The sequence below is a fragment of the Capra hircus genome, chromosome 10 (genome assembly GCF_001704415.2).
Source record: "Capra hircus breed San Clemente chromosome 10, ASM170441v1, whole genome shotgun sequence".
Taxonomy (NCBI): Eukaryota; Metazoa; Chordata; class Mammalia; order Artiodactyla; family Bovidae; genus Capra; species Capra hircus.
In genome coordinates this window covers 2,891,400-2,904,480 of record NC_030817.1, presented here as the reverse complement: position 1 = coordinate 2,904,480, position 13,081 = coordinate 2,891,400, and the positions used below count along the sequence as shown (strand labels likewise).

Here is a 13,081-nt window from a genome sequence, read left to right as displayed (position 1 = left end):
GTCTGAGGGTGAGGCGGCAGGGGTCGCCTCTGTGCCTCTTGAGATACTGAAACTTCTGGGTTTCTTTGAGGATTCTGTACATTGAAGGAGTAACAGGTCTGGCCTTGGGAGTATAAGATGAAGCAGGGCAAAGGCTAACGAGTTTCGCCAGAACACACTGGTGGTAGCAAACGCCCTGTTGCATAAAATGTTAGAGAGACCTCAGTTACAGAGTAGACGGTGTCTCTTCCTGTCCCAAGAAACACTTCTGCTTCTCATGGTGACTTGGCCTGAGATGAAAGTCTGTTACCACCCCAGGCTTTGAAATAGGCATTTGTGTCCTGTATTGATATCTGGCATCATTTAGAAATGGGAGTTTGCTTTTTTTTTTCTTGTTACTTCAGTGTTTCTCAAAACAAGTAGTGATGGAAGTAAGAGTACAGTGGACCATCTCTACAAAAACCATGTGTTTGGGAGATTAAATGTGAGTAATATGTTTTATTTTGTTTTATAGAGCCTTTCCCAATTGTAAATTTGCTGAGAAGTGTCTGTTTGTTCATCCAAATTGTAAATATGATGCAAAATGTACTAAACCAGACTGTCCCTTCACTCACATGAGCCGAAGAACTCCAGGACTGCCTCCAAAACCAGGTCAGTGACTGCACTTCTGCATTTGAGTGAAGAGGGGAAATTTTTGTGACTGTAAACTGAATTAAAAAGAAACAGTTTGAGATCATTGTGTAGGAGTCAGCTAACTAGCTTACAGAACAGGTGTCCATTCTGTAGCATTGTGAAGTATTGTGTCTTGAGTAGTGAATATTACAGATGTCCATTTTTTAAAGTGGTTCCCATAAAAACATCCACAAACTGCACTAAACATGATTTTGCCAAATCTCATCTCTGCAGTCACAGCAGCAGCACCGCCTTCCAGTAGTCAGCTGTGCCGCTACTTCCCAGCTTGTAAGAAAATGGAGTGTCCCTTCTATCATCCCAAAGTAAGAACTTTCACCTTCCCAAAAAGGAATTTAGTGGCAGCCTGTTCACTAGCAAACTATATATTGTCTTTTTTCTTTCCCAGTTTAACTTTTTTGTTGAGTTAACTTCATGGTTTTTAAGACCTTTAAGTTATTCCCTAGTTGTCCCTGAGCCTGTGTGTGGCCCGTTAGGCCAAGTTGTCTGAACTGGTTTAATGTTAGTAGACTAATCTCCTGTGGGTGTCCCTGGTGGCTCAGACGGTAAAGAATCCACTTGCCAAGCAGGAGACCCAGGTTCCATCCTTGGGTCAGGAAGACACCCTGGAGGAGGGCATGGCAACCCACTGCAGTGTTCTTGCCCAGAGAATCCACGGACAGAGGAGCCTGGTGGGCTGCAGTCCGTGGGGTCGCAGAGACTCAGACATGACTGAGCGGCCCAGCGCAGCAGCCTCCCCTCCCGGGAGAGGGACGCTCCCCGCTGCTCGTTGGGCTCCGTTCTTCTTTGCCCCAAATGTGTGTCCCCCTGCCCCACCCACATGCCAGACCGGAGGCGCTGAGGTCCAGTAGTACTTACTGACGCCATCTGCAGTCCACATGTGTATCCGCAGTTATAATTGTCTGCACTAGAGATTGGTCGATGTGTCTCCAGCTGTCTGGCTGCTGGAATGAATCACCTTCTCTCTGAAATGGCAGCCTAGTGACCATGTGAAAGGCCTTCAGTTCCCCAGCTGGGGCTGGACGCAGTTGAGGGTGAAAATGGGGGGTGCTGGGCAGGATGGGCACGTGGCTGTTGCACGAACGAGAGGAGCTCTGTATCACATGCTCAGGCTCCTCTTGAAGCTCACCTTGTTACTCTTTGACTAGGATTTTGTCTTGGTGGGGGTTCCTGTTTGAGGGCTTCAGTGGTACCAGAGTCGACGTGAGCAGCCTGTATCTGCTGCCCCGTTGCTCTCATGGGCTGGCTGCTGCCCCCCAGGTCGCTGTGGGTCTCTGCATCAGCTCTGCAGACGTGTTGAAGCTGCTCTCTCTCTGCAGCACTGCAGGTTCAACACTCAGTGCACACGGCCTGACTGCACGTTCTACCACCCCGCCGTTGCGGTGCCACCACGACATGCCTTGAAATGGATTCGACCTCAGACCAGGTAAAGGTTAGAAGTAGTTTTTCTAATGTCATTTCAAATGGTTTTCTAGTATGTGTAATACTTTCTTAAATTTGTAAGCATACAGATTAGGGGGAAGCATCACTTTTTGTCTGCTGTTCAATTAAAGGTCTTTGGCAAGATAATTCACTACATAAACCAAATTTTGTTTCATTCAGCAATTGTTTGTTTGCCTCAGACTTCCTTTAACTTCTGAACACACTATGTGAACTTAAGGCCTTCAGATTACAAATTTTCACATCAGTTTTCTTGGACATTATTAAACATTGAAATTAAGTTTCAAAATATTTTTACTGTGACCCTTACATTTAAATGCATCTGTTCGTATCTTTTATGTACCTTATATAATTTATTCTTTTACAAACTTTATCTTTACATTGTAATCTGTAGAGCAGATGATGTCTGAAAATACTGAACTTCTATTAACTGATGTTAATTAAAGCAGTTAATTGGAAAACTTTTGGTTTTGTTTATTCAGTGAGTGACACCCAGTCCTACCTGACAGAAGATGGTGGCATTTGAGAGTTTCCGTCTACTGATGAAAGACGCTCTGCAGAATTTGTCAGGTCTTTGAAACTTGGAATATATTGCTTTCATGATATGAAGTTTATTGCCTATCTGAAGTGTCTAATTTTTCAAGTTTGTAAGTTTATTAAGTGATTTTAACATTGGGTTTTTTTTTTGTTGTTTTGTTTTGACTGTGGAAAGACAGTTTAAGGAAAAGCTGAACTCTATTAAAACACTTGAGGCATGTTTGTACACTGCTGTGTTCAGGTATCAGAATTGACAGCGTGGTGCTATCACTGCTGGCGCTGACGGTCCAGCTGCGGTGCAGCAGTGCTGTGTGTCCAGCGCTGAGTCGGGGGGGCCCTTACTCCAGAAGGTGGGTGGCTGCTTTCACTTTCTGACTCCCCAGAAAACAGGGAGTGGCCCAGAGTGCTGAGGTGGCATGACACAGTTACTCAGTCCTGCTCTTCAAAGTGACTGACTACCAAGGCTTTTTGAGTTGAGTGCTGCTTTGGTGAATGGCTCCCAAATATCTGCTCCCTTGCTTTCTGAGAAAGGGTGAGTGAGGTGGGGCGTGCAGGGGAACATAGTTGGAATGCAAAAGGCAAAAAATAGCAACAGTTCGTTAAAATGCTTTCATTTACTGTTAACATACACTTTTAAAATAAGTATCTGGGGGATCTACATTATCACAAAATTATACAAAAATTTTTTACAAGTATATACATAAGGTATCAGAACAAACTTTAACTCACAAGATTATAGCTATACATACATATTCTCACGTTCTGAAAAATAACATTCTCAGAAATAACTCCACAGAAAATATAGTTATTATTGAAGATAATTTTTTAAATGTAAAAACTAGATTTAAATAGTATATTTTAAATGACAGACTATATAATTACAGAGATCAGATGGGTAAACTGCAAAATAGGACTTAACTTTTGGGATACTGAATGAAAATATAGAGTTTTGTGTGTGGTTTTAAAATTGTTAAGGCAAGAAGTGTCAGATTCTTTAGAATTAAATAACAGATCACTGATTTTTAAAAGACAATGTAGCTTTTTAAAAAGTAAAGCTAAAAGTTGGTTAGAAAAAAAGAGTTAATGCAAAAAGGATAGTAAAGTTCAAAATATTCTAAGGACCAAATTAAACTATAAAAAAAAAACACGTTGTTTGACATGCTTATTAGTCATACATCCAAGGGATAATAAAACTACATATGTGTAAAAGTCCATGTTTCAGATGCTAAAACCTGCAGCCTTGTGGCCATCTCTTTGCTGTTGGAAGAAGAAAGAATTAACCAGTTATTAAACCATCTTTTAAGTTGCACTTTGCTGTGCTTGTAAGACTTGAAACATCAGAAGAAGCAAGATGGCACACAGGGCATACATTAAGCCACCGTGTGGTTAGCCTCGGGTGAAATGGCAATTCCACTTCATTCTGAAAAGTTTTACTCCACCAAATCTAAGGTACTTGTTCATTCGAGTGTTGACTTACTTGAGATGCTTTATTTCTACAGAAGAAACTTGTTTTAAATTGTATTTACAGAAATCTAAACAGACTTTCAGTGTCAGTGCTCATAAATGGAGCATATTTGTTCTCATACTTTCACTGTGGAGAAGGTAAACGGGAGAGAAGGGCTCGTGATCTAGCTCAGCCGTTTTGTGAGGAAATAATATGCTGAAATCAGATTTTTTTCTATTTAAGGAGATGCATTAAGAGTTTCATCTTTCAGTTGCTATGGTTTATGGGCAGGCAGAAGTTCACTATAACTTGGTCCAAAATGAACCACCATCAAAAAAGTTCCCAGAAAAGGAAGGGAGCAGAGGTGGCTGTGAGTGGCACCAGGGTGTCCGGGCATGCGTTTGCCTACAGAGAGGAGGCCAGTGGTGCCAGGGGAGAGCTCAGCTTACAAATTGGGGAGCTCAGTCAGGTACTACCCACGGGAACAACCCTCTGGGTTAAAAAATAAATCCACACGGCCTGTCACGGCTGTTCACCTGGCCTCAGTCGATGGCTGGTGTGAGGACGGCGGTTGTGGGCTGACGACTGAACTCAACAGGACCGCGTCGGGACACGGACAGCGGGGATTGATGCCGCCGCACGCCGACCGCGGGAAGGACAACGCGGGGGAAGCAGGTCACCCTATGTGGTTCCGTGATTACGGCCGGAGTTTCTGCCCGGCGTGTAATGAGACTGGAATTTCTCTTTAGCCAGAAGCAGGTAAACTTGACCCAAGGAACATCTGAAGCTGCAACCGCCTCAAATAGAGGGGAAGTGGGGTTCAGGGGAATTTTTAGCTTTTATCAGTTGGTCTTTTATAGTATACATGAACAGAAGCTTTAAATATTAGTGTTTCATCAAATTGGGCTTAATTTAGGAGAATCCATTGACACGAAAATGAAAGAAAATGATCTTAATGTTTCAAGCTTCTTAAAGGAACACCCCAGTCAGTCCTTCAGACGCAGCTGTTCAGAGCTCTAAAACGGACCAGGTTCAGTCACTGGTTGGGCTTCCATGATGTAACTCGGCCTTTTCTGGTTTTCATATTTACAGGGTATTGCACATAGAAAACAGATAACCAGAAACCTGAAAGGCTCTATTACACTACAAAGATAATTAACACATGAAAATAAAAAGTCATAGGACCAATACAGCATCTTAAACTTCTTCATACTTAGAAAAATATATTTTTAAATAGCAGTCTGCATAATTTCCAGTCATCAGGAAACTACAAGTGAGCTAAACAGGAAGTTCCTGAATGGCAAGTACTGGTCTTTGGCAGCATTTAAAGTGAACAGGAGTGAAGATCTCAGAGTTCAGCCCCAGTCCACCAAGAAAGGGTTGTCACAGACAAGTTTCATAAGTGGACGGATATTCATTCCTTTCGGAAGTCAGCCTATGGGGTGGCATATGTTAAACAAGTTTTTCCATAGAAAAAAAGGCTATAAAAATTTTATTTCAAGAGTTACTAAATTGTGTAACTTTGTAAATGTGAATTTAATGCTTTAGTTTACATGGTAAATGTTTCTATTAGCCTGCATCTTTAAATACTCAGCATTCTCTCCCAGTTAAAATAGTACTACTGTCTAAAACCTTAAACTGTACATCACTGGAAATGATTGTTTATCACACTCTTCCATTAATGAGGCTATAATCATGCTTCACTGCTTGAGTCACAGGGATGATATCTGGACGCGAGAGTGGCAGCTCAAAGATGGAGAAGTGGTGATCGCAAACTGCTGACTTGGGATTTGCTCTTGAATTTAAACCTTTCAGGAGAAAAATGTCCTTTATAAGTGGGAGCTTATTAACGCTTAGGAAGCATTATATTCTCCAGTAGACCTCGTGTATATTTTTTTAGGGAAAATGATGTTTGCCTTTTAAAAACTGTGATCCTTTAGGGTGATGGTATATTTCCTTATGTAAACACAAAGATAACATACTAAACAGTTGAATCTTGGAAAATAAAAATTAAAAAAAAAAAAAAAAAGTTTTGCTAAAAAAAAAAAAGAGGATGAAAATTATCCAAGTTGGGTTTTTGAGGTTTTGGTTCATTTTTTTTGAGGAGCTCTGTCTCCCAAACCTCCCCAGCAGGCCTGCCAGATCCGCACACGCCCCAGAGTGGGGTCTGGCTGTCACCATCAGCTCATTTAAGCCTTTCTTGATGTGGGATTACCTGGCAGTGTGTGGATTATGGACAGTTACCTCGTGCATATTACAAATATTTTGAACCGATCAATCTTCATTTTGACAAGTTTGGGCATTTTATCCCTATTCCAATCTTAAGTTAGCACCACCTGACCGTGCAGGGCTTGGTTCTGGTTATTTTTTCCGCTTGTGTAGTCCTGCTTTTCTCAAGGCTGTGAATTTGCAGAATCTTCTCAGCATCCGTATCTTTCAGTGAGGCATATGCACACATTTCCAGACGAATAAACTGCAATCAGAAAAACAGCAGTGAGTTCATGATCTTTCTAGATTCTCAGAACAGTTTTTCAATTAAGCTTTCAAATCATACATGCATAAAGTTTTTCCTTTTTAAGTCCTTTTAGTACACAGTATACAAACTCCAAAGAGCCACCTGGTTTTGCTACCTTAATGATGTTGACTAGCTGAGTCCATACAAGAACCTGTCAGAAGAAGTGATTAAATCTCTTAACTAGTAAGTTGGCATATCTTGGGCTGAGAAAGTCACCAACCTGCAGTCATCACCGCCAGCACTAATAACATGTCGATCACCGCTGGTAAATCGAATGTTTGTCACGTGGGGTGAATGACCCAAGAACCTTTTGTGTTTTGCCTAAAAAACAATAAAGAACAAGGCTCAGCGTGTGTGATAAACTCTGAAGTCAAAGGTTTCTGTCAGGAACCACTGTCTCCATCACAAAGACTGGAGAGAGTCAGCAGTTTGGACCACAGCTATCGATTAAATGCTTTTTCAGAGTGATGGGTCTGCGTTGAAAAGCATTTGCAGTGTGGTAACAGATGGATTAAAGGTCTGGTAAAAGGCTGAGTGCAGCTTTGTTAGGATAGTTTGAGAAGATGGCATGACTTTTGAGGGCAAGGGGAGATAATTCCTAACCACTTTTATTTCAGAGTAATGGATTTAGGAAGTTTGGAAAAAAGTTTAGAATCAAATTTCAAAATATTTTCAAATCATGAGATGACAATATATTTTAGCACATATTATGTGGGAAAATGTACTAATGATTAAAAGTACATTGGGGGTAAAGTTACATAAACTACTAAACCCAAGATAAACTTACAAATTTTTCAGGACATGGGAAGTCAAATAACTTAACCATGCCAAAGTCATCTCCCGTTACCAGGCTGATTCCTGAATGAGACACACAGGCACAGTTGACATCCGCTTTCTCAGCGTGTCTGGACCAGATTCCCATAACTTCATCTCCTAGAATACTACAGAGAAGGAATTAAAAAACCCACCATAGCAAACACAGGTTTACAATCCTGAAAAAGTTTTATGGTAATTAATCTTTAAGTACCTAATTATGTTATTTACATATAAGAATAAATTATGAAAAGGCATTACCTGGAAGCCTGAGTTTCTCCTGGGATGTGAATCCCCCACACATATACCTTTTCTTTTTGAAAATTTACAGTTTGAAGGGGTTCTAGACTAAATCTTTCGAAAATTGAATTAATACTTTACAATAGCTGACAGAACTATTTTAAAAATTAAGTGTTTATGTTATAGGAATTTGATGGTATCTTTCATTTTCATTGATGATTACTCATGGTTAACTGTTCCACAGCCAGCAACTTTGAACCCACTCATAAGGTTTCATTTCTAACAGCTGCTATCAATAACATTCCTACAGAAAGAGAAATAATACTATTGCCTAACAATACTCAATACATGTTTTTGTTGGTTATTAAACCTACTTAAGGAAATATCATGATATCTTTAAAGTCACAACTTTGATTTCCTTTAATTAAAAGAACTGATATAGAAATATATTTGATCAAGAGGGGTCCCACCCTGAGTATATCATTTTCTTAGGAAGAATTCAAGATGGTAACAAAAACTTAAAACTCAATTACTTTCCCTCGGGAATGGCTCTAGCTGTTCAGAAATTTTCTAATTTTCCTGACTTTCAGTTAGTTCTTCCCTTCTGAATACAAGAAATATTTACCTAGTCCATGTAGCCCAAGTAATTCTGTCAATGGCAGCCTGATCCATAAGATGTTTTCCTGAAGGCACTTCATAGACATGCCGTTTATAGCAACCAGTGGAGACCTTTCATAATATTAAAATGGAACAAGAATCCCATCATGTGAGAACTAAAAATCCAGAAACAGTTTATAGTATACTGGCAAAATGCTGTTTGATTTACACTTCTAAAATAATTAAGACTAAAAGATGAGAAAAAAAGTCTGTGAGCAAAAAAAAGGACTCAGAAGAACAGATTAGTAAGGAATCATATAGAAACCGTGAACAGTGGTAGTGAAGGAAAGGCAAGAGTTGGCCTGGGAACGGGAGTTTCAAAAGCGCGAACATGCAGAAGCAGAACTGGAGTGCAGTGGGCGCTGTACCTGGAGGTGCCTGCTGTCTGCAGAGAAGTCCATCTGAATGACGAAGCTGGGAATGTCTTTGCAGTAGCTGATTCTGTTAAGGGTGGGGCCCAGTGTTAGGTCATAAAAATCCACTGAATTCTCACTGGAACCCACGGCTAGAAACCGGGAATCTGGACTAAATCTGAACATACAACAAGAGATGACATGCAAAGATGCATTAGACCACATGAAATACAGCAGTGTGCGCATTCAAGGGACCTCCCTAGTAGCTCAGGGGCTGAGAATCCACCTCCCAGTGCAGGGGACGCAGCTCAGATCCCTGGTCCAGGAAGTGGAATCCCACGTGCCTCGGGGCAGCTCAGCCCGGGTGCCACAGCTAAGGCCCCTTGAAGCCACATCAACTAAAACAACCTCAGACCAGTGACTCTTCCTGTTTAGTCCTTAGTAAGTATTCAAGATGAGTGTGTGTAATACGGCCTCAAACAGATTTACCTGATAGGCAAAACAGATTTTGTAGACTGATAACGTATTTGTTTTACATGAAACAGGTTTATATTTTACGTCAGTGTTAAGTGATTCCTCATTTCATCTTTAAAAATATCTCAGCTTTTAAAAAACCACTAGCAATTTACATATACTACTTGGTTACATAATTCAGTAAGATAGGGTTCTTTCATCTGCGAAGGCTGTATCTTAACAGCAAGGGACACAGACCAGCTTAACTCATGTCAGGCTGTTAGATGAAGGGATACGACTTGGAGCTTGGAAGAAGTTATTTTTAAGTAAAATACTATCTGCCACATAAACACACTAAGTACTGTTTGCCTGGTGATCACGTGAAGCCATGCAGTTCGGTGTTTGGAAAAGGCTCCGCGCTCTTGCTGACACACCTTCCGAACACTGGAGGGCGTAGGGAAGCCATAGTTACTGTTTTATATACTGACATCCTGAGGAAGGTGTCAAATGTAAAAACGGTCTTACTGGTAAAAGAGAGCAAGTTTCAACAGATCCGATTCAGTAATCTCTGCTGATGACACAAGTGCTCAGTAAATAGTGTGCACGTGTGCTAAGGCTGCTTCAGTCGTGTCTGACTCTGCGACCCCATGGGCTATAGCCCCCCCGGCTCCTCTGTCCACGGGGGTCTCCAGGCAAGAAGACCGGAGCGGGTGGTGATGCCCTCCTCCAGGGGGGCCTTCCGACCCAGGGATGGAACGCAGGTTGTCTACATTTCGGGGGCTGGCAGGTGGGTTCCTTGCCACTAGTGCCCCCTGGGAAGTCCCGGGTTCAGTAAATGGTAACCACTGTTAATAAAAACTCAAGCACTGAAAAAGGCTCCAGAAGAATTTTAATTCAGATTCTGGAGCACAGATGTTCACTGACAATGGATTAAAGGAATGAACTGTATATTCAGTAGAGATTAAGAGAAGGTGTTTGAGGTTGAAAGTTTTAATTTTCTAGGCTTTGTAAGAGATGTTAGGGGTTTTAATTTTCCAGGTTTTTTTTTACTGTGCCGTCTGCTTGTGGTACCCTAGTTCCCTGACCGGGGACTGAACCCAGGGAATTCCCTAACTTCCCAGGCTTTCAAAGGGCAGGTGAAAGATAACTCTTGGTGAGATGAGCTTGCTGGACATGTGTTCATCAAGCATCCCCGAGGACTTGCTGTCACAACGTGCTGTGGCTGGTGCCCAGCAAACTCATGACTCAGTTAAGGAGAAGCAGGCACGCACACGAGCAGCCACGTCTCAGCGCGCAGTTTATGGTGGGGTGAGATGCTACAGGCACCAAGGACCTTTTCTCCAAATTCAAGCGGGATCACTTAGAGAATACCCTAGGTATCCCGTTCCACTGGTTGACTGACCTGATGTCATGGATCGCACACCGTCTGTCTCTCTTCTTTCCCCATATCTTCAGGGAGCTCACAAGTAAAATGATAAATTCTCCGTTTTTCATCCCAATGGCCACCATGTCCCCTTCCGGGCTGTAGCAGACGGTACGAGCAGCGTGTCCCAGATTCACTTTGTTCAGCATCTTCTGCATCAGAACCAGGGGGGTCAGAGAGAACGACATTAAGTAGAGAACTTACAAAGTCAAGTCCCCCAAATTCTCCACACAGTTGTGAACTTGCTAAGTGCAATTTAGGACTCTGCTGCTTAGAAACCGTAACATCGTTTAAAAGCTGCACGCACTCTGTCAGCAATGTCCCAGAGCCTCACTGTCCCGTCTTCCGCAGCGGACAGGAAGAAGTCCCTGGAGGGGTGGGTCGCGAGTCCCCACACAGGGCCGTCCACGTGCCCGCTCACCAGGACGTTACACGCAGCGTTCTTCTCTCCAACTTCAATGATTTCAGCGTTCCTTGTCCCTACCAGTATCTTGCCCTGAAACACAAGTGGGGCCAAAACAGTTACTGGACCACCACAGTTGCTGCTCTTCGCAACCTAAGGACGACCTGCTGACCTATGTGACGCTGCGACTCGCAGTAGGAAGTGCACACACCCTCCTCGGCCTGCAGCGGGGCTGCCTCTGATAAGCCCATCATAAGGTGAAAATGTCAGGAGTGCACTTCACACACCTAACCCACCAGACACGGCAGCCTGGCCTACCTGACGCACGCGCAGGACGCTTAGCTAAGCCTACCCACAGCAACGTGCTGGATGTCTCGTGTTGTTTATCGAGTACCGTCCTGAAAGTGAAGCACAGTGTGACTGCCTTGGTACAGACGGTCGCTGTAGGTGCACCGACTGCTGATCCCCGTGAGTGCGTGGCTGCCCGGGAGCTAGGGCGAGCTGTGCTGCTCCGCATCACGGGAGGGCCGGACCAGAGGTCGCTGGCTGGGGACGAGCAAACTAAACATTCGAAGTATGCTTTCCACCGGATGTGTATCACTCTTGCACTATCTTAGAATCGAAAAACCTTAACTTGCAGACACTCAGTATGTCTGGTCTTGTTCCCAGTTACTCACATAAAGCTCCTAAAAGTGAAAGTCTGACTCTGCGACCCCGTGGACTGTAGCCCGCCTGGCTCCTCTGCCCGTGGGATTCTCCAGGCAAGGACACTGGAGTGGGTTGCCATGCCCTCTTCCAGGAGACCTTCCTGACCCAGGGATCAAACCCAGGTCTCCTGCATTGCAGGTGGATTCTTTATCAGCTGAGCCACCGGGGAAGCTTCTAAAACCCTTGGAGTTCCCTGGGTGGTGAACAAGATGGGTACCTTTTGTGTTAATAAGGTGACATCTGGACCTCACGTAAGGGGGCTGGTTGCCGGCGGACCCAACCATGTGCTTAGGAGGTAGCCTGGCAGTTTCACTGTCTCTTTCCCACACCTCGGGGATGGGAGAGGGGCTAGACGACCAATAGTGAATGAGTTAATCAGCCAAGACTGCACAAGAAGCCTCCCCAAAGGCCAGGGTTTGGAGAGCTCTCAGGCTGCTGAGCAAGGGGAGAGGCAGGCTGGGTGGCCTGAAGCTCCGCCCTGCCCCACGTGCGCCACCCTGGGCAGCTCTGCGTCTGGCTGTCCCCGAGCTACATCCTTCACAGTGAATTGCTGATCCAGTAAGGAACACGTCTCTGAGTCAGTGAGCCGCTCAAGCGAGTTAACTGAGCCCAAGGAGGCGCCGTACAACTCTCTCACTTAGAGCCCGTGGGTCAGGGCACAGGTGACGGACTGGTGTCTTAAGTCCAAGAAGAGCTGTGGAACCTCCGAACGACAGCTGACCAGAGGTCCAGGCAGTGACAACCTGGCATCTGACGGGGTGTGGGGCGGGCCAGTCTGGCAGGACTGAGCCTCCAACCTCCTGTGGAACCTGACGCTTTCTCTGGGAGATACTTTGAGGATGCGGCTGAATTTATGGACGCGCTGGAGAACTCCTTGGTGCTTTGTGGGAAGCACTCCTGAACTCAGTGTCCACACAGTGGATCTGCATCCAAAACCCAAACCACCTACTCTCAGAGAACTTTTTGCCTGGACTAATCTAAGCAAGTCAGGCATTAGTTCACGCAAAGCTTTCTATGGCCAGAGGTGCACCCAGAAGCACTCAGCCAGGCGCTAGGCCATGCTGACCACTGCGTGCCTCGCTTCTCCAGCATCGAAGTTTTGACGCTGACTGTGATATCTCAGTCTGAAAACCTCCAAAGAGGAGTAAGTGCATTGGGATATGGGAAGAAAGCATTGGATTTTAGTTAAAAGTAACTGTAAATAAAAGTAAGCATACCTACTATTTACTAGACAAAGGATAATGCATGTGCGCGTTTTGTGAACACACTTATTGTGAGTGCATGCGTGTTAATGGTTTTTAGAGCAATGTGTGGTTTTTCATCAAATGGAGACAGCTGCCTTAATCAAAACGAGTCACCTGGCAAAGAAATTCAACTGTCTACTGGAGTGGATTCAAGAAAACGAGGAGCTATATAGATACAGAGC

The 13,081-nt window shown here is 43.8% G+C and overlaps 2 protein-coding genes across 21 annotated transcripts in view; one reads left to right on the top strand and one right to left on the bottom strand.

Annotated features, from left to right (window-relative positions):
* Positions 1-3,772, top strand: part of ZC3H14 (zinc finger CCCH-type containing 14) — a 40,533-nt gene extending 36,761 nt beyond the window's left edge. For 8 of the 10 annotated variants that reach the window (XM_018053872.1, XM_018053877.1, XM_018053878.1 and 5 more), the window contains 4 exons: positions 494-630; positions 886-974; positions 1,989-2,095; positions 2,592-2,874. In XM_018053872.1, coding sequence (XP_017909361.1) covers positions 494-630; positions 886-974; positions 1,989-2,095; positions 2,592-2,598 — 340 coding nt within the window. In that variant the 3' untranslated portion in view covers positions 2,599-2,874. Of the gene's footprint in view, positions 1-493; positions 631-885; positions 975-1,988; positions 2,096-2,591 lie in introns of all 10 variants that reach the window. The other 2 variants (XM_018053871.1, XM_018053874.1) reach the window with 1 other exon arrangement.
* The window catches only part of EML5 (echinoderm microtubule associated protein like 5), a 154,599-nt gene continuing 144,759 nt past the window's right edge, over positions 3,242-13,081 (bottom strand). For 5 of the 11 annotated variants that reach the window (XM_018053859.1, XM_018053867.1, XM_018053861.1 and 2 more), the window contains 6 exons: positions 10,852-11,040; positions 10,524-10,696; positions 8,684-8,846; positions 8,284-8,387; positions 7,393-7,546; positions 3,242-6,926 (listed from right to left, as the gene is read on the bottom strand). In XM_018053859.1, coding sequence (XP_017909348.1) covers positions 6,786-6,926; positions 7,393-7,546; positions 8,284-8,387; positions 8,684-8,846; positions 10,524-10,696; positions 10,852-11,040 — 924 coding nt within the window. In that variant the 3' untranslated portion in view covers positions 3,242-6,785. The remainder of the gene's footprint in view (positions 6,927-7,392; positions 7,547-8,283; positions 8,388-8,683; positions 8,847-10,523; positions 10,697-10,851; positions 11,041-13,081) is intronic. The other 6 variants (XM_018053860.1, XM_018053863.1, XM_018053864.1 and 3 more) reach the window with 4 other exon arrangements.